Consider the following 19697-nt stretch of genomic DNA (forward strand, 5'->3'; position numbering starts at 1 on the left):
GACCTTTAACGTATTTCTTATCTTATCACTTTAAACAGTTATGGTTTAGGAGCCCAGAAAGTCAATCATTACTCTCAACACCTTTTATAATCGGTTTTATGTTCTGTCTCTGTTGTAAACACTCATTTTGTGTTTTGGCATACTCCTAAATCTCTTAATTGAATATTCCTTGCATACAGTATGTACTTTTAAATTGTAAAAGTACCAGCCATGGTCTTATCAAGCAAAATGTGAGTGTTGAATAGCAACTCGCCTTGAATTAGCCTTAGAGGTAATACCTTACTCTGGATGTGTGACAGATTATTGGTAAGTGTGCGTATGTGTGTGTGAGTATAAACCAGTTATAGTCTTTAGTTTGTTAACAATTGATTACTGTTACTCAGGTTAGGGTAGGTCTGTGTCCTGGTTTGATCTGAGGTGTTTCTGACGATCTTTTTAATGTTTGTTTGGTTTGTTGTCTTTTATGCCTCCCAACTCAGAAAAGCGTGAGAAGTTTTCTTCTCCTTCAAAGCGTTTCCTAAGCTTTTTTTTCCAGTTGTATTCTGATACTTTGAGTGTCCCAGGTTTTCACCACAGACGATACCAAATACAGCAGTACTTAAGACCCTTGAAGTCACTGGGACCTGGTGGTTTATAGCTTGATATTGACTTCACTAAACCGTTGCTTTGTCTTATGGTATCACTTCATAAGTTTTGGTTCTGTGAATGTTCTGATGGAGGCCTTAGGAACATAAAGCATGTAGATGTTGTTAGCTGTTGATCAAAGTCTCCTTCCTCATTTCACCTGTCTTCACTGAGGAGCCCAGCATCTCAATCTTTACTCTCAGAACCTTGAGAACCGTGTTAATGTTCTGTCACACTTCTAAACACTTCTCTTTGATTTTGGTGAAAACCTGAATCTCTTTATTCCTTCCTTGCCTTTCCTTCAATTTGTGCTTCTATATTTCCTTACTACACGGGCAGCACACATTTCATCACAGAGAAGCTGTCACGCCTGCTGCTAAGGTTGAGGACCCAAAATGCATGACACATACATGAAACACAAGGTGCACGCGACAACAGAAAAATGATTGAGCAAGGAACTGAACCAAGGCAACGCCTTAAATACACATGACTCACAAGACACAGGTGGGCAGGAACAAGGTAGAACATTGGGCAAGACAACAATCAACCTCAAACTAATAACTTGACTCAGGTGGGCAGGGAATAGGATCCTAGGCGGGACTCAGATGAGGGGTGGAGACAGAATCACAAGACAAGGGAAACCAAACCGAAGTACATGGAAGACTACAAACAAACACAGGAAGTTCAAACCCAGGAGATACCACTGAAAAACCAACATAAAAGTCCAACACATGAAACACAAACCAAGAACCCTGACAGAAGCTAAGGTACAGTTTCCTGAATTCATGTTTTCTTCAGATGACTGGTGATGTATTCTTACCATATTCAAGTATTGTTAATAAATTAATCTGTTTCCAGTCCAAGGCTGGTATTCCCTGGTTAGTGGTGTAAAAGAGACGCTGATCTCAGTGAGAGAACCTGCTTAAATTAAGGAACATGGGACATAACGTCAATGTGTAGTTTGAGGGCGTTGATCCAGGCTTCTTTCCTCTGGTCCAGGAAACTGACGGAACCACCTTTTTTTTCAATGGAAAAACGATTTGGACTAAAACATAAAGTACTGAAAGGATGAGTTTTAACCATCTCATGGACTGTCTGAGTCTGTAATGTAGTGTGGTCAGTTTGGTTTTGCTATTGACTTTTCTTTTGGAGGTTCAGTCTACTGCAGTGTGGGAAGTTTGGTTTTGTTGTGGACTTTATTGTGGAGTTTAATTGGTAACATTAGTTAAATATTGATGGTTTGTGGTTATAACGGTTCCGTACATTGATTTGTAAACTCTTTAATCTGGGATAATTCAGTTGTCCAATAAATAATTGTCCTAAAAAGCATATACTCACACGTGTGTGTGTGTGTGTGTGTGTGTGTGTGTGAGATCTAGACATAGATGGATAGTGTGTATGATCTAGACATGTAGGGCCTTTTTTAACGGTCTGATACGAAAGTGAGAACCGTGAAACGCAAAAAGCTTTGAGGGCGGATCTCTGGCGCTGTTGCTAATATACGGCGAATAAATGACTCTTGCGCCTGACCCAAACCTAAAATGGGTTGGTCTGAAACCCGTAGGTGAGTTTTGGGCGTAACATGCAACAACCCAATGAGAGTGCCATCGCCCATCCCCTTTAAGAGCCAGGGCATTTGAACTTGACGAGTTGGTATTTTGACAGCGTGTTTGCAGTCTCCGATGAGACAGATGCATGACATTTCAAACTTTAAATGGCTCAGGTTATGGCCATGTAATAGGCCTAATTCACACATGGATAGGGTTTTCTTTGACAGCTTCAGAAACACTGAGTCATTTAAATTTCGGCAAAGAGAACTTAACACATATGATATGCGGTCCTGTGGCCGCAGCTGTGGGTCTATTGAATGATATGCGGCAATACATTAACAAACATCGTTTCTTACCAGTATTTTATACATTATCATTATTGACTTGTGTTCATAATATGCATGTGGCCCCCCATGGACTGTATTATGCGTTATGTGTTTAGTTTGCATGTGTTTAAACAGATGGGTGCACACATCCGCGCAGTAATGTCACGTTCGGTACTCCAACAGCATCCACAGAAACAAGGTAAGAAGAGGTTCCACTTAAGTCTGTGACTTTTGTCCTTCTCAGAGCTGCACAGTCATATCTCATGACTCCATCATTAGTCTGAGTAAGAGGGCGCCATAGAGGGAGTGGTGGGCTTCACAAAGCTCTGTCTGATGGAGATGAACCAGGAGGAACTGGCCAAGACACTAGAGAGTGGTAAGAGACTGAGAGCAGATATGAAAGCAGAAAAGTTATATATTTGTATTTTGAAAAGAGAAGAGACTCTTATTTTTAAAACAGAATAAATACTTTGATTTAGAAGACCATTAAGGAACACTTATCTTTTCTAGGCCAGGTCAGTACACTAGAAAATTCATCATGAGAGATCAGGGGCAGTTCTAGGGGGATGGGGGGTCGATTGCTTGCGATGGTGTGGCACTGACGCACAAGGTAGAACATGAGATTTATAATATATCGTACAGTGGCGGTGGGTCAATAGAGGGCGCTAGGGCGCCGCCCCTCCGTGAAATATTCACTTGAATATACCTGCCAACTATTAATCAACTATTATCAATACGAAATAAATCAATAAAAATGCACAGCGTTTATCCTCGGGCTAGGCTAGTTATTGGTCATTTGAAATAAAGCCCTCCTTTTGCTGTCTATCAAGCAGAACCAGCTTTTCATTGGCGCAAGAAAATTCGCCCTCGGGTCGCACCAGTGTGCGACCAAGGCCAATGGTATTGCTTTTCTTTTTTGTTATCACCACATGATTGGACAATTCAGCGAATAAATCAAATAGGCTACCTCCCTCAGCAGCATACGCGCAACACAACTACATGTAGAGAAGAGATAGATTGCTAACTAGCAGAGAGTTGTAATCACTTTCCACCCAATTCAGTACCAGAATTGGACTCCCCAAGCAATGTTATACTTAAAAGGAGCAAGTAAGTTACAGTCTCTACAGTCTTTCGGCCTGTAGCATATAAACAAAATTAAGCAACTGTCTTATTAACTGCCTTATTTCTAACTGCATTTGAAGTAGACATTGAGACTCGGCCATGAAGTAGGTCTGTATATGCAGTGTAAGCTTGTCCAGGCCCTGCAAGTCAGGATGTAGGCTATGAATCTGAATGAATAGTAGGTAATGGGTAGTGGCCATCCCCAAAATGCACCAGAATACAGGAAATCAAATCTATTAAATTCAATCATATTTGCATAACGTTATATCAGGTTAGCAAGTCACTTGCTACTGATACTCAACAATGATGGAACTAATTAGCAAGTTATGCAACTCTTTTTAAAGTATAATTAAATTATCATTCTACTGTCATTAACCTTATCATATTGCTTTGAAATATGCTTATTATTTTTTTCTTTTTATAATTTAGGAGAGGTATCTTTCCAGTGCCAACATAAACTCAAGTCTTATATGGAGAAGAAGTTAAATTGTGGATTTGAGGGAATCGCTAAAGCAGGACAGCCAAGACCTCTGAATGAGATCTACACAGAGCTCGTCATCACAGATAGAGGCACTGGAGAGGTCAAAATGGAACATGAGGTCAGACTGATTGAAATAGCTTCCAGGAAACCTGCCAAAGAGGAAACACCACTCAGATGTAAAGACATCTTTAAACCCTTATTTGGAAAAGGTCAACCAATCAGAACATTGATAACAACTGGGCTGGCCGGCATTGGTAAAACTGTCTTAACACACAGGATCACTCTGGATTGGGCTGAAGGCAAAGGCAACCAAGACATACACTTCATTTTTTATTTCACTTTCAGAGAGCTGAATTTACTGAGGGTGAAAGAGTTTAGCTTGGTGGAACTTCTTTGTCACTTTTTAAATGAGACCAAAGAAGTAGGAATCTGCAGTAACGACCACTTAAAAGTTGTCTTCATCTTGGATGGTCTGGATGAGTGCCGACTTCCTCTGGACTTCCAGAACAATCAGATCTTGACTGATGTCACAGAGCCGACCTCAGTGGACGTGCTGCTGACAAACCTCATCAGAGGCGACCTGCTTCCCTCCGCTCGCATCTGGATAACCACACGCCCTGCGGCAGCCAATCATATCCCTGCTGAGTGTGTCGGCATAGTGACAGAGTTGAGAGGGTTCACCAACCCACAGAAAGAGGAGTACTTTAGAAAGAGATTCAGAGAGGAGACGCTGGCCACCACAATTATCTCCCACGTCAAGAAATCACAAAGCCTCCACATCATGTGTCACATCCCAGTCTTCTGTTGGATCACCTCTACGGTTCTGGACGACTTCTTCAAAAATTCCCAGAGAGCAGAAGAGATGCCCAATACTGTGACTCAGTTGTACATCCACTTCCTGTGGGTTCAGTCCATACAGGGGGACAGAAAGTATCATGGGGGAGCTGAAACTGATCCATACTGGAGTTCAGAGAGCAGGGAGATCATTGTTTCTCTGGGAAAATTGGCTTTTAACCATCTGGAGAAAGGCAACCTGATCTTCTATGAGGCAGACCTGTCAGAATGTGGCATTGATATCAGAGCAGCCTCAGTGTACTCAGGAGTCTTCACCCAGATCTTTAAAGAGGAGTGTGGGCTGTACCAGGACAAGGTTTTCTGCTTTGTCCATCTCAGCATCCAGGAGTTTCTGGCTGCCCTTTATGTCTTTCTGTCCTTCAGCGACACTGGGGTCAATCTGCTCTCAGAAGAAAAACCCAGGACATTCTGGTCTACTCTGGTAAGGAGGAGATCCAAGTTCAAGCTCCTTAACAAGTGTGCTGTAGACAAGGCCTTACAGAGTGAGAACGGACACCTAGACATGTTCCTCCGCTTCCTACTGGGCCTCTCTCTGGAGAGCAATCAGATTATCCTTCAAGGTCTGCTCGGACATACAAGGAGTAGCTCACAGACCAAGAGAACAGTTCATTACATCAAGGAGAAGATACGTGGAGATCTCTCTTCTGAGAAAAGCATTAATCTATTCCACTGCCTGAATGAGCTGAACGATTGTTCTCTAGGGGAGGAGATCCGAAAGTACCTGTCTACAGGACGTATCTCTGAAGAATCTCTCTCCTCTGCTGTGTGGTCAGCTCTGGTCTTCATATTACTGTCAGAAGAGGAGCTGGACGTGTTTGACCTGAAGAAATACTCTGCTTCTAAGGAGGGTCTTCTTAGGCTTCTGCCAGTGTTCAAAGCATCCAAAACATATCTGTAGGTTCACTAATAACATGTATTACAATTCACAACGCAATATACATACAAGCAGAATATAAAAATTATCATATTATACAAAACATATCTACAGGTTCATTAATAACATGTTCAACAGTACACAACACAATACACATAATACTAGAATATAAAAGTTATACTAACATACAAAGCATCTCTGAAGTTTAAATATTAATATGTATTACAATACATAACACAATATACATAATACTAGAAAAGAAAAGTAAGAATAACATACAAAATATCTCTGAATGTTCACTACTAACATTTATTACAATACACACAACACCATCCACTCAATACTAAAATAGTTCAGCAAATGTACCTGTTTATTTGTGTGAAGGCTGAATGGCTGTCATCTGTCAGAGAGATGCTGTGAAGCTCTGGCCTCAGTTCTCAGCTCAAACGCCTCTAGTCTGAGAGAGCTGGACCTGAGTAACAATGATCTTCAGGATTCAGGAGTGAAGCTGCTCTCTGCTGGACTGGGGAGTCCACAATGTACACTGGAAATTCTCAGGTCAGTTTTACCCAATGTGCAAACAGTTACACCACAACCTCTAAATAAGAAGACTTTTAACACTTCAACATACATAAAAGAAAAAAAATACACTTCACTAAATATATAGCTTTCACATGAATAACTCAACATATTTATATTATTGTTGCCATGAAAGCATTAGTTGTGCATCATATCCTTACCGTTAGTTAATTATGAAATATGGTGTGTTGTTTTACGTTCCTATTCTAATCATCATTTATATTCTGACAGTAAGGTCCACTTTAAAGTTATTAGTAAAATTTATTAACAGCTTCTTCTTAAATCAGTTTTTTTCCTTAGGGAAATTTTAATTATAGGTTTTGCTAAATATTTGTACATCTTTTGACAATTCATCATTAACACTTAATGATAGGAAAACGCAACGGCAAAACATCTCTTTTATTTATTAAGGAAAAGTTAAAGATGTAAATTATTTTAAACACAGTAACAAGTTTCTGTTTATTTTGTGTGAAGGCTGAATGGCTGTAATCTGTCAGAGAGATGCTGTGAAGCTCTGGCCTCAGTTCTCAGCTCCAACTCCTCTAGTCTGAGAGAGCTGGACCTGAGTACCAATGATCTGCAGGATTCAGGAGTAAAGCTGCTCTCTGCTGGACTGGGGAGTCCACACTGTACACTGGAAACTCTCAGGTCAGTTTTACTCAATGTGAAAACAGTTACACCACAACCTCTGAATTAGAAGACTTTGAACAGATTAACATACATAAAATAAAAATTCACATCACTAAATATATAGCTTTCACATGAATAACTCAACATACAGTATTTATATTGTTGTTGCCATGAAAGCATTAGTTGTGCATCATATCCTTACTGTTAGTTAATTAGGGAATATAGTTTGTTGTTTTACATTCTTATTCTACTCATTATCATTTATATTCTAACAGTAAGGTCCACTTTAAAGTTATTTAGTAAAGTTTAATAACAGCTTCTTCTTAAAACTGTTTTTTTCTTAGGGGAATTTTAATTATAAGTTTTGTTAAATACTTGTACATCTTTTGACAACTCATCATTAACACTTTATGATAGGAAAACGCAATGGCAGAACATCTCCTGTATTTATTAAGGAAAAGTAAAAGATGTTAATTATTTTAAACACAGTAACAAGTTTCTGTTTATTTTTTGTGTGAAGGCTGACTGGCTGCCATTTATCAGAGAGATGCTGTGAAGCTCTGCCCTCAGTTCTCAGCTCCAACTCCTCTAGTCTGAGAGAGCTGGACCTGAGTACCAATGATCTGCAGGATTCAGGAGTGAAGCTGCTCTCTGCTGGACTGGGGAGTCCACACTGTACACTGGAAACTCTCAGGTCAGTTTTACTCAATGTGAAAACAGTTACAACACAACCTCTAAATTAGAAGACTTTTAACAGATTAACAGACATAAAAGAAAAAATTCACTTCACTAAATATATAGCTTTCACATGAATAACTCAACATGTTTATATTGCTGTTGCCATGAAAGCATTAGTTGTGCATCATATCCTTACAGTTAGTTAATTATGGTATATGGTGTGTTGTTTTACATTCTTATTCTACTCATCATTTATATTCTGACAGTAAGGTCCACTTTAAAGTTATTTAGTAAAGTTTACAAACAGCTTCTTCCTCAAACTGTTTTTTTCTTAGGGGAATTAAAATGATAGGTTTTGTTAAATAGTTGTACATCTTTTGACAACTCATCAATAACACTTAATGATAGGAAAACGCAATGGCAAAACATCTCTGTTATTTATTAAGGAAAAGTATAATATTTAAATTATTTTAAACTCAGTAACAAGTTCCTGCTCATGTTGTTTGAAGGCTGAATGGCTGTCAGCTCTCAGAGAGATGCTGTGAAGCTCTGGCCTCAGTTCTCAGCTCCAACTCCTCTAGTCTGAGAGAGCTGGACCTGAGTACCAATGATCTGCAGGATTCAGGAGTAAAGCTGCTCTCTGCTGGACTGGGGAGTCCACACTGTACACTGGAAACTCTCAGGTCAGTTTTACCTAATGTGCAAACAGTTACACCACAACCTCTAAATTAGAAGATTTAACAGATTAACATCAATAAAAGAAAAATTCACATCACTAAATATTTAGCTTTCACATGAATAACTCAACATATTTATATTGTTGTTGCCATGAAAGAATTTGTAGTACATCATATTCTTACCGTTAGTTCATTATGGAATACGGTGTGTTGTTTTACATTCTACTCATTATCATCTATATTCTGACAGTAAGGTTCACTTTAAAGTTATTTAATAAAGTTTAATAACAGCTTCTTCTTAAAACTTTTTTTTCTTAGGAGAATTTAAATTATAGGTTTTGCTAAATATTTGTACATCTTTTGACAACTCATCATTAACACTAAATGATAGGAAAACACAATGGCAAAACATCTCTTTATTAAGGAAAAGTAAAAGATGAAAATTATTTTAAACACAGTAACAAGTTTCTGTTTATTTTGTGTGAAGGCTGAATGGCTGTCAGCTCTCAGAGAGATGCTGTGAAGCTCTGGCCTCAGTTCTCAGCTCCAACTCCTCTAGTCTGAGAGAGCTGGACCTGAGCACCAATTATCTGCAGGATTCAGGAGTGAAGCTGCTCTCTGCTGGACTGGGGATTCCACACTGTACACTGGAAACTCTCAGGTAAGTTTTATTCAATGTGCAAACAGTTACACCACAACCTCTAAATTAGAAGACCTTTAACCATAAAAGAAAAATTCACTTCACTAAATATGTAGCTTTAACATGAATAACTCAACATATTTATATTGTTTTTGCCATGAAAGCATTATTTGTGCATCATATCCTTACCGTTAGTTAATTATGGAATATGGTTTGTTGTTTTACATTCTTATTCTACTCATTATCATCTATATTCTAACAGTAAGGTCCACTTTAAAGTTATTTAGTAAAGTTTATTAACAGCTTCTTCTTAAAACTGTTTTTTTCTTAGGGGAACCATTATTATAGGTTTTGCTAAATATTTGTTCATCTTTTGACAACTCATCATTAACACTTTATGATAGGAAAACGCAATGGAAAAACATCCATTTCTTTCATTAAGGAAAAGTTAAAGATGTAAATTATTTTAAACACAGTAACAAGTTGCTGTTTATTTTGTGTGAAGGCTGACTGGCTGTCATCTGTCAGAGAGATGCTGTGAAGTTCTGGCCTCAGTTCTCAGCTCCAACTCCTCTAGTCTGAGAGAGCTGGACCTGAGTACCAATGATCTGCAGGATTCAGGAGTGAAGCTGCTCTCCGCTGGACTGGGGAGTTCACACTGTACACTGGAAACTCTCAGGTCAGTTTTACCCAATGTGCCAAAAGTTACACCACAACCTCTGAATTATACGATTTTTAACACATTAACATACATAAAGAAAAAATTAACATCACTAAATATATAGCTTTCAAATGAATAGCTCAACATATTTATATTGTTGTTGCCATGAAAGCATTAGTTATGCATCATATCCTTACCGTTAGTTAATTATGGAGTATGGCGTGTTGTTTTACATTCTTGTTCCACTCATTATCATTTATAGTCCGACATTAAGGTCCACTTTAAAATTATTAAGTAAAGTTTAATAAAAGCTTCTTCTTAAACCTTTTTCTTCTTAGGGGAATTTTAATTATAAGTTTTGCTAAACACTTAATGATGGGAAAACGCAATGGCAAAACATATTTTATTTATAAAGGAAAAGTTAAAGATGTAAATTATTTTAAACAGAGTAACAATTTTCTGTTTATTTTGTGTGAAGGCTAAATGGCTGTGATCTGTCAGAGAGATGCTGTGAAGCTCTGGCCTCAGTTCTCAGCTCCAACTCCTCCAGTCTGAGAGAGCTGGACCTGAGTACCAATGATCTGCAGGATTCAGGAGTGAAGCTGCTCTCTGCTGGACTGGGGAGTCCATGCTGCACACTGGAAACTCTCAGGTCAGGGTTAGGGTTTAATGTGTCTTTGGGTTTGTTTAATATGTAGGGATGATCCAGGACTTGGTGGGTTGTCATCTAAAATAACAGATAATTATTATTCATCAATATTCATTTGTAAGCTAGGGTCACCGTGCCAATGGATCACAGATAGGGGGATGACATGACAGAGGAGTAACAACACTTTAGAGGACGAGGATTTCAGGAAGAAATCTTTGCAATTCTTTGCTAGTTTGAAGGGGAGTTGTTTACTTTTGCTATCCTGTCTGTCTGTTATGAGTGAAGAGGTTATTCTAACTGACAGAACGCCAGCAAGCTGGTATGAGGGTTAGGGGTTGCTGTCTGTATGTTATGTATTTTATGCATGATAAGTTACTCTGGCCAGCTGGTGTGAGGGTAAGGGTAAGAGGTTGCTGTCTGGATTTTATATGTTATGTAAATCGTAGTAGGAGTCGTCATTAGTGTAGACATGGTGATGAGGCTCTAGCCGTGCTGTGAGCTAAATATAATCATAAAGATTTTAGTTGTCCTTCATCTGGAATGAATACTTTATAAACCTCTCTACCTGAGTATGAACTATTCTCATCCAGATATAATAAATAAATTGTGTGTGTGTGTGTAGGTTGTCTGGCTGCCTGGTCACACAGGAAGGCTGTGCTTCTCTGGCCTCAGCTCTGAGCTCCAACCCCTCCCATCTGAGAGAGCTGGACCTGAGCTACAATCACCCAGGAGACTCTGGAGCTGCGCTGCTCTCTGCTGGACTGGAGGATCCACGCTGGAAACTGGACACTCTCAGGTTTGGAGAGGACAGCTCACCACTCAGGGATAATGTCTCCTCAAGGGATTCAACCCGCTGCTAGATGAAGTGGTTTGAAAAGGCAGCTGTATCTTGTGTTGTGTAGAAAGTGATGAGACAGCAGATGATGATGGTGAATGTTTCAACATGCTGCTCTCACTTTGTTTCCATTCCAGTGTGGAGCTAGGTGGAGTGTGGAGACTTAAACCAGCTCTAAAGAAATGTAAGTGTCTGTTTGATTCATCACAACACCCACTAACTATTGAGATTGAAAGTCCATCCACAGCAGGAAGTGATGTCCGTTCAATCAGATCCTACTGGTAATGAAGATGATGGCTGACATCATGTATCTTATGGGTATAAAAATGTACATGATCACAATAACAATGAATCCTACTTTTATAAAATGAAATAGGTGTTATATTATTATTCATGAATGATGATTATTATGTTACTAATGTTACTTTTCATTTCCTGCACTAAATGCGGTGAATGCTGCAGTGCAAAGTGAGGTTGAAAATATGTTTTAGTAAACCCACTTAGCTTAAGACGTATAGAAATGTGGAATGGCTTAAATCAAGCGAAAAGATTTAAGACGTATAGAAATGGGGAATAGCTTAAATTAAGCGAAAAGATTTGAACAGAGTTCAAAAGTCTAAATGGAGTAAACAATGTAAACAATGTAAATGGAATAAACAAGGAAAAAAAAAATCTGATAATGTGCATGCTTGCCTGCCTGCCTGCCTGCCTGCATGAGTTGGTGCGTGGGTGGTAGTAACATGGAAACGTATCTTATTGACCTTATCCTTCGCATCACCTTTGAGATAAAATATCCTCTTCCTCTCCCTCCTCTCCCTCACGATGCGGCTCAGAGCATTCAGCCGCTCTGCCCCTCGCCTCTGGAACTCTCTTCCACTTTCAATCAGTACCATAGAGTCTCTCCCCTCGTTTAAAACCTCCATCAAAACTCACCTGTTCTGACTGGCCTATCCCAATGAACTCCACCCACCAGCCAATTTAATGAATATGTTGCATTATTATTATCACTAGAGGTTGTTCACTAGAATGTTGTCTGTCAGGCCGTCCTTGTTGTCTCCTACAAACACCCTTACACCTCTGGCACGATTGCCTCTGCTAAAGGCAGTGTAGAGCTGGCCATGTGCGAACACACTTCGGGGCAGGAACACTCCAACTCAATCATTTTCTTAACGTCTTACCTGGGCGAGTGTTGCTGCATTGTGTGCGTGTGCATGTGTGTCGATGACGGAGCAGTTATGTTTAAAAACATGACGTCTTACCTGGGCGAGTGTCGCTGCGGTGTGTGCGCTTGTGTGTGTGTTCTTACCTCGGCGAGTGTGTCGCTGCCTTTGTCTTGACGTGCGGTGTGTGCGCGTGCGTGCGTGTGAGTGTGTGTTTGCACATGTGTGTGTGTGTGTTTCCGTGTTTGTGTCGCTGCCTTTGTCTTGACATGCGGTGTGTGTGTGTGCGTGTGCGCGTGTGTGTGCGTTTACGTTTATGTTCGTGCGCATGTGCGTGTGTGCAGTGTGTATGCGGTGTGCATGTGCGTGTGCGCGGTGTGTGTATGCGTTCACGCGTGCTGTGTGTGTGTGAGCTGCAGGCTGCTTGGCACATGCGAACGTGACTAACTTGAGTAACTGGTGCGACGTGTCACTTACCGCTCGCAAGTAATCATCCCACACACTTTTTATGAAACTTTCTTCAGCTGTAGAGGCTACACTGATTGGCCCAAAGGTGGTGCAATAGCAATCGTCCGAAAATGCAAACTTTGAACAAGCGTATCTTGTGACCCCTTTGACATTCAGACAAAAATCCTTTAGAACATATCATCTATGGATCAATTACTTCAACCCGACTATAAAAAAATAAAACCCCCAGGAACCATTGACTTCTAAAAAGGGTGTGGTTTCACGCGTAAATCCTTACATCGACATCAAGATGGACTCTTAGGATCTTGAGTCCAATATAAAAGTTGTTCCACTTTCTTTCGGTTTGGGCGAGGCATCAAAATGGGCGTGGCCTGTGACTGAAACGACCACAGTTCCTAGACGGAATGTTTGATTTGAGTCCAACTTAGTGGCTTTTGGACTAAAGTTCTGCTCAAGTATGATGAAGACGATTGGCAAAACAACACGGCCGCCAGAGTCTCAAAATCGCCCAAATGTAATTTATCGCCAAAAGGCGGGGTTAACTTAACCCAATTAGCAATTAACTAAAAATGCTAACTTTGGATGGCCATTTCCTGACCCCTTTCAGCTATAGTCATGACATCTTGTAGACATTTTTCTCTCCTCATGTTGAACAAATCTTCCTTTTGAACCCATAACATATAACAAAATGGCGGCTGGACAGCCAAATAAGCCCAATCATCGTTAGGTGCCTAAAGTCAGGGTTAACCTAGGGCAATCATCACCAACCCTGATGTAAAAAAACATAGGTCAAGGTTAACCGAGCGTAAGTTCATCTAAATAGGAAGATAGGGGGCGCTACAGCAATCAATTGAAACTGTTAAACACGCATAACTCCTCAGCTTCTTGATGCATGGTCATGAAAGTCTATTCGCGCATCACCAGATCCAAGCTGATGCTATCCCAGCACTGTCAACCGTATGCCAACAAAAAATATATTAACGATCTGCATCAGACTCTACATTGTCTGTGTCAGGGTCTTAATGCTCTGTCAGGGTCTTAATGCTCTGTTAAGGTCTTAATGGTCTGTCAGGGTCTTAATGGTCTTTTTAAGGTCTTAATGGTCTGTCAGGGTCTTAAGGGTCTGTCAGGGTCTTAATGGTCTGTTAAGGTCTTAATGGTCTGTCAGAGTATTAATGGTCTGTCAGGGTCTTAATGGTCTGTTAAGGTCTTAATGGTCTGTTAAGGTCTTAATGGTCTGTCAGGGTCTTAATGCTCTGTCAGGGTCTTAATGGTCTGTCAGGGTCTTAATGGTCTGTCAGGGTCTTAATGGTCTGTTAAGGTCTTAATGGTCTGTTAAGGTCTTAATGCTCTGTCAGGGTCTTAATGCTCTGTCAGGCTCTTAATGGTCTGTTAAGGTCTTAATGCTCTGTCAGGCTCTTAATGCTCTGTCAGGGTCTTAATGCTCTGTCAGGGTCTTAATGGTCTGTTAAGGTCTTAATGCTCTGTCAGGGTCTTAATGCTCTGTCAGGCTCTTAATGGTCTGTTAAGGTCTTAATGCTCTGTCAGGGTCTTAATACTCTGTCAGGGTCTTAATGCTCTGTCAGGGTCTTAATGGTCTGTTAAGGTCTTAATGCTCTGTCAGGGTCTTAATTATCTGTTAAGGTCTTAATGGTCTGCTTTAGTGTTTTAATGGTCTGTTAGGGTCTAAAAGATCTTCATTAGGCTTGGCCCCCGTTTAATTATTATTATAATTATTTGTATTTAATTCATGCCCCTGAGTTAGACATAGCACATAATAATCATTATAACAAGATAACATTATTATATTATGCACTCAGAAATTTATTACATTTTTGACTGGGGTTTCCACATTATTGCTATGGGTTTAATTACAACTAGAGGTTGAGCGAGCGCAAAACCTCTATTATTAATAATGATGATTGAGTTAATAATAATGGTTTAGCCGTCTAATCATTTCTTGTTCTCCTGTCAGATGGCTGCAAACTCACGCTGGACCCAAACACAGCACACAGACAACTCTCTCTGTCTAAGGACCACAGAAAGGTGAAACTGGTTAAAAATAAGCAGTCATATCCTGATCACCCAGAGAGATTTGACTCCCAGCTCCAGGTGTTGTGTAGAGAGGGTCTGACTGGCCGCTGTTACTGGGAGGTAGAGAGGGAGAAAGACGTTTTTATAGGTGTCACATACAGAGGAATCACAAGAAGAGGACGGGGTGATGACAGCGCGCTTGGATCGAACAAGAAGTCCTGGGGTCTTCTTTGTTGTGATCTTGGTTACGCTGCCTATCACACTTTTTCTTCTTTACACCTAGCTCCCATATGTCTCCACCATTATCAATCTAACAGAGTAGGAGTGTATCTGGACCAGCATGCTGGCAGTCTGTCCTTCTACAGAGTGTCCCCAGATGTAGGAGGTTCCTCAGACAAACTGAAACACATCCACACCTTCCAGTCCACCTTCACCCAGGAGGACCTCCTCCCTGGGTTTGTTTTATGGAAGAAGGTTTCCTCAGTGTCTTTGTGTTCATTGTAGCAACACATAGACATACACGCAAATCTATAAATACAAACCCACATAAAAATCTATAAATACACACGCACACACACACGCACATTCATGGATCTAAACACACAGCAGGTCTGTGTGCCGGTGGGAAGCAGCAGGTAACACCAGTGATCTCAGTGGTTTATCTCTAGGCCCTCCCTGTATTCAGCTGGACTGTGTGCCTGTGTGCCTGAGCGCTGCGTCAGCTTAAAGGGGGCCACTTGAGTCTGGGGGGGCCCTCACAGTCCTGATGTTGACCTGCTGTTAGGACCAGACGTTTGAGTACCTGTGGACCCATGGACGTACATGTAGTGCATCGGGTTGTTTAACAGCAGCTGTTGCTGCTCTGAGGGGTCAACTTGTTCAGTGGAAATATAACACTTGGTGTTTGATTGAAATACTTCACTGTACTCCAAATGCTGCATGTTATTGGGCTTCTGAAAGGTTCAGCATCATTGAGTTAAGCAGATTGGACAAAGGTTTAATTTCTAATGTAGAATGTGTTTCAAACATTGATTGATGATAAATAAATATAAAAAACATACTTCAATATTTTGTATATTTACATTAATATTTTCCTAATAAAGGGCTCTGAAATGTATTTTAAGTTTGATAAGCCTAACAAAGCAGATGTAATATCTTCATAATGCAAGTGGTCGATGGGAAAAGCTTATGATGTCCATGTTGTGAATGACATTTTCAAAATAATATAGATTCCTTGTGTTCTCTTGGGAACAGCACATTAACAGAACAGTTAATAAAGCTATGTGCCTCTGTTTATGTTTTGTATTTGTTAGAAACAATAAAGTTTATGTACATCTCAATGGATCCAAATGTATCTGTACTCACATATATCTGTATTCACTGTCTAACCCCTAACTGCTCCTGAATCACATGTATCTGTATTCACTGTCTAACCCCTACCTGCTCCTTAATCACATGTATCTGTATTCACTGTCTAACCCCTACCTGCTACTTAATCATATCTGTATTCACTGTCTAACCCCTACCTGCTCCTGAATCACCTATATCTGTATTCACTGTCTAACCCATAACTGTTCCTTAATCACATTTATCAGTATCCACTGTTAGTAGTGTTTAAAATCATTCAGATAAACTACTAAATAGTAAGATATGTGTCTGTTAATCAAAACCATGTATTATTAGATATTGCACGTGGAGCCACTAGGGGGCAGTGAATCTACCTCGGTGAAGACTTTCTGGCCAACATGATTAGCGCGAAGGAAACGTGTGTGTGTGTGTGTGTGTGTGAGAGAGAGCGTGCCAACGTACCTTGGCACTTTTATGAACACCTTCCTGTAAAGGGTGAAACAATATGAGGAAGGAAAAAAACAAGGGAAAAATCCTGACTGTGTGTGTGTGTGTGTGTGCACGATGGCCGACATGGCTGTAATGGAGTGAACATCCCTACCAGCACCCGTTGTAACTGCCAGCGTTAATGCAGGGGAAGTATACATTGACATGGCTGGTTTAAGGCTACTGCTTTTTGCAATGTTCCTTGTAACGACAGCAAAATGTGCGTTCAAGGATGCCTTGCACAAGAAAATAGAAAATCTAAAGCAATTCAGATAATTCTCAATGGCAGTAAATACCCTAGTGCTCCGGCGTGCGCAAATAATGTCCAAACTGTGCAAAACTATTACAGCTCAAAATGCGCACCTGAGATATCTGAATGTATATTGAACCCGCCTCCTTGGACAGGAATACTAGAACCAGTGGAATATACACTACTCGACACACCGCTATTTACTACCAATGAAGTCGAAAAGGTGATTGACAAAGCATGTGGACTAGGCGGCGTCACATACGAAACGTTGAAAGCCAAACGACATGACCAATCCTGACTAACATATTTAACACATGTCTCAATAACGGCAAAGTACCAGAATACTGGAAGGTGGCTTTGATTCACAGAATCCCTAAAAGGATAGCATCCCTGTTGACCACTTCCCTTGGAGACATCTCCTTACTACCGGCAATATACAACGTATTCATGAAGTGTCTCCTGTCACAAATCCTCCACTGGCTAGTAGACACAGAAATACTCTCCCCAAAGCAGAAAGCCTACATAAATACACAAGGGATGAATGAGCATGTCTTCTGTCTAAAACTGGTATCGACGATTTTTAAACATTCATTCGCCAAGTTTTACACAGTTTTTTCCGTGACGCCTTTGGTAGGCCTACATTGCCCCATAATTTCATGTCACATACCCTTATGGAATATGATTGCCACAGCCATACGTCCACATTATTTAAGATGTCTACAATAACTCCTACATACAAGTTATATGTGGGAAAGCACTGACCGATCCAATACGTTAACGACTGGCATCAAGACTGGGTGCCCATGGAGCGCCATACATTTCATCCTCGCTGTTAACTCCTGGTTGAAATAGATGTGCCAGTTTGCAGGCGTGTGCTCCCCGAACCCGGTGCGAGGCTACGCGGACGATGTATAAATCTCTTCCAGAGATGAAACTAATTCACAGTATGCTTCTCCATACAGAACGGTTAATCAGATGGTCGAATATGGATATTCAACTTATAAAATTTGCGGCATTTTATGAAAGAGTGAGGGGAGGAAATAGAAGGTATAAGGCAAAGCTTGACAAACTTCCCAACTTTACAATAATGCAAGCACCCATCCGACTGTATGACCGGCATGAAACCTATCCTTATTTAGGACATAAATTGAATATCGCTGGCGACTGGGATGAACAGGTCACAGAGTTGTGTCAAGAGTACATCCATCGAATCACACTAATTGACTCTGCTCCCCTCCCTGTACACATAAAAATCGAGGCTATCAAGCAGATTGCAGTAGCCAAAATCCAGCATCTGTTCCACAATGTACACATTTCACAACAAAACCTGCCAACGATGAACAATGAAACAGTGAACCGTGTGAGGAAATCACTCTAAATAGCCGCACAACCTTGGACATTCTCTTTCAGCTGCGCAAGAGCGGAGGCCGTGGAGTCCCAAACCTTGAATGGCTCTTTAACTCCTCCAGGATAGGTCTTTTGCTGAACATGCTCAATAATGACGACCTGACGGTTAAGGGGCTGGCACGAAAATCATTGATTCTACACCTACTGTACAACGGCGCAAGATACCCATCCCTTCCCAGAATTAACCCCAGTTCCCCGGGTTCATATTGAAGCAAAATGGAAAACTCAACATCAAGGCCGCCGGATTCAGAGTGCACTCCGACTGGCTGGATCTCAACGATCTCTGCCACCGCATCGGATTACATCTTTCCTGGCAAGGCCCTGACGGAGCGACAGCTCCCCAGACTGACAACATCATAACGGACCCGCAGATTTACGCTCTAGCGATCCTGAAAGACGAGAACTCAGCCCAACATCTACAGATCAAACATGCAAGAAAAAAAACATGCGCTGTCCAAGCCTAAAATTGCGGAAGTAGCAGCACTGCCTTACGCAGATCATTATGTTTCTCATTCTGTTATAACTAATTATTCCATTTCAGAGGACATTCAGAGGACACATAAGACCTTTAAGCATAGTGCTGTTAAAATTAATTGGTTCCATCATAATGTACCTGACAATGATTACTTTAAAAACATAGCAAACACTGCAGACATTGTAATTGTAAACGAGACTCTGAAAACTGTACTCATTATTGAGGTGGGCTCTAGCTTCGATTTGTTTATGCACCTGCTACTACTCTAAGTTACTGAAATACCAGCCACTGGTGAGTCGTATATGCCAACTAGGTTAACAATGCAAACTTATATCTTTAATCTTTGGAACCTTAGGTCATATCCACAAAAAATTGGTTAGAGTACTGCGGTTGGCGGGGTTACATAAGAAGTAAGCCAAAAGATTGGCAACATTTTGCTCTGTTTCAACCACCATTTCAGATTCAGATTCAGACAGGTAGTATGCAAATCTGGAGACAAAGATGTTTGGTTTATACATTAGTGTTCAGTGTAATATCTTATCAACTTATCATGTAGGTCTTGTAAAGGCAAGTAAGCTTCGAACCTTTTACATTATCAATATTTCTTCCCAAAATGTTTGGATCTGTTTCTCTTGTAAATTTGATCCAAATAAAAGCATTTAAATGTGTGTGTGTGTGTGTGTGTGTGTGTGTGTGTGTGTGTGTGTGTGTGTGTGTGTGTGAGTGTGTGTGTGTGTGTCTGTGTGTCAACACAAGGAGAGGTCAAAGGTAACAGTGCTCTGTCTGTACAGCAGTATCAAGCAGAGCTGATCACGGTGTGTAAATGCTCTATACAGGGCTGACCTAAGGGGGTTCAGTCTTGCATGGATCCAGTATTCAAAATGGATCT

The 19697-nt window shown here is 40.5% G+C and overlaps 1 protein-coding gene across 1 annotated transcript; it reads left to right on the plus strand.

Annotated features, from left to right (window-relative positions):
* Positions 1–4092: 4092 nt before the first annotated feature.
* On the plus strand, positions 4093–18797 carry LOC307088631 (uncharacterized protein; the record flags this gene model as incomplete). Its single annotated transcript, XM_079754582.1, has 13 exons — positions 4093–5852; positions 6217–6390; positions 6886–7059; positions 7562–7735; positions 8229–8402; positions 8884–9057; positions 9542–9715; positions 10176–10349; positions 10969–11142; positions 11319–11365; positions 14785–15221; positions 18337–18438; positions 18546–18797. 13 exons carry the CDS (start codon positions 4093–4095, stop codon positions 18795–18797), a joined length of 3990 nt encoding a protein of 1329 aa, XP_079610708.1.
* Between the last annotated feature and the right edge of the window lie 900 nt (positions 18798–19697).

The sequence above is a fragment of the Pollachius pollachius genome (assembly GCF_949987615.1).
Source record: "Pollachius pollachius genome assembly, chromosome: 17".
NCBI classification, from domain to species: Eukaryota; Metazoa; Chordata; class Actinopteri; order Gadiformes; family Gadidae; genus Pollachius; species Pollachius pollachius.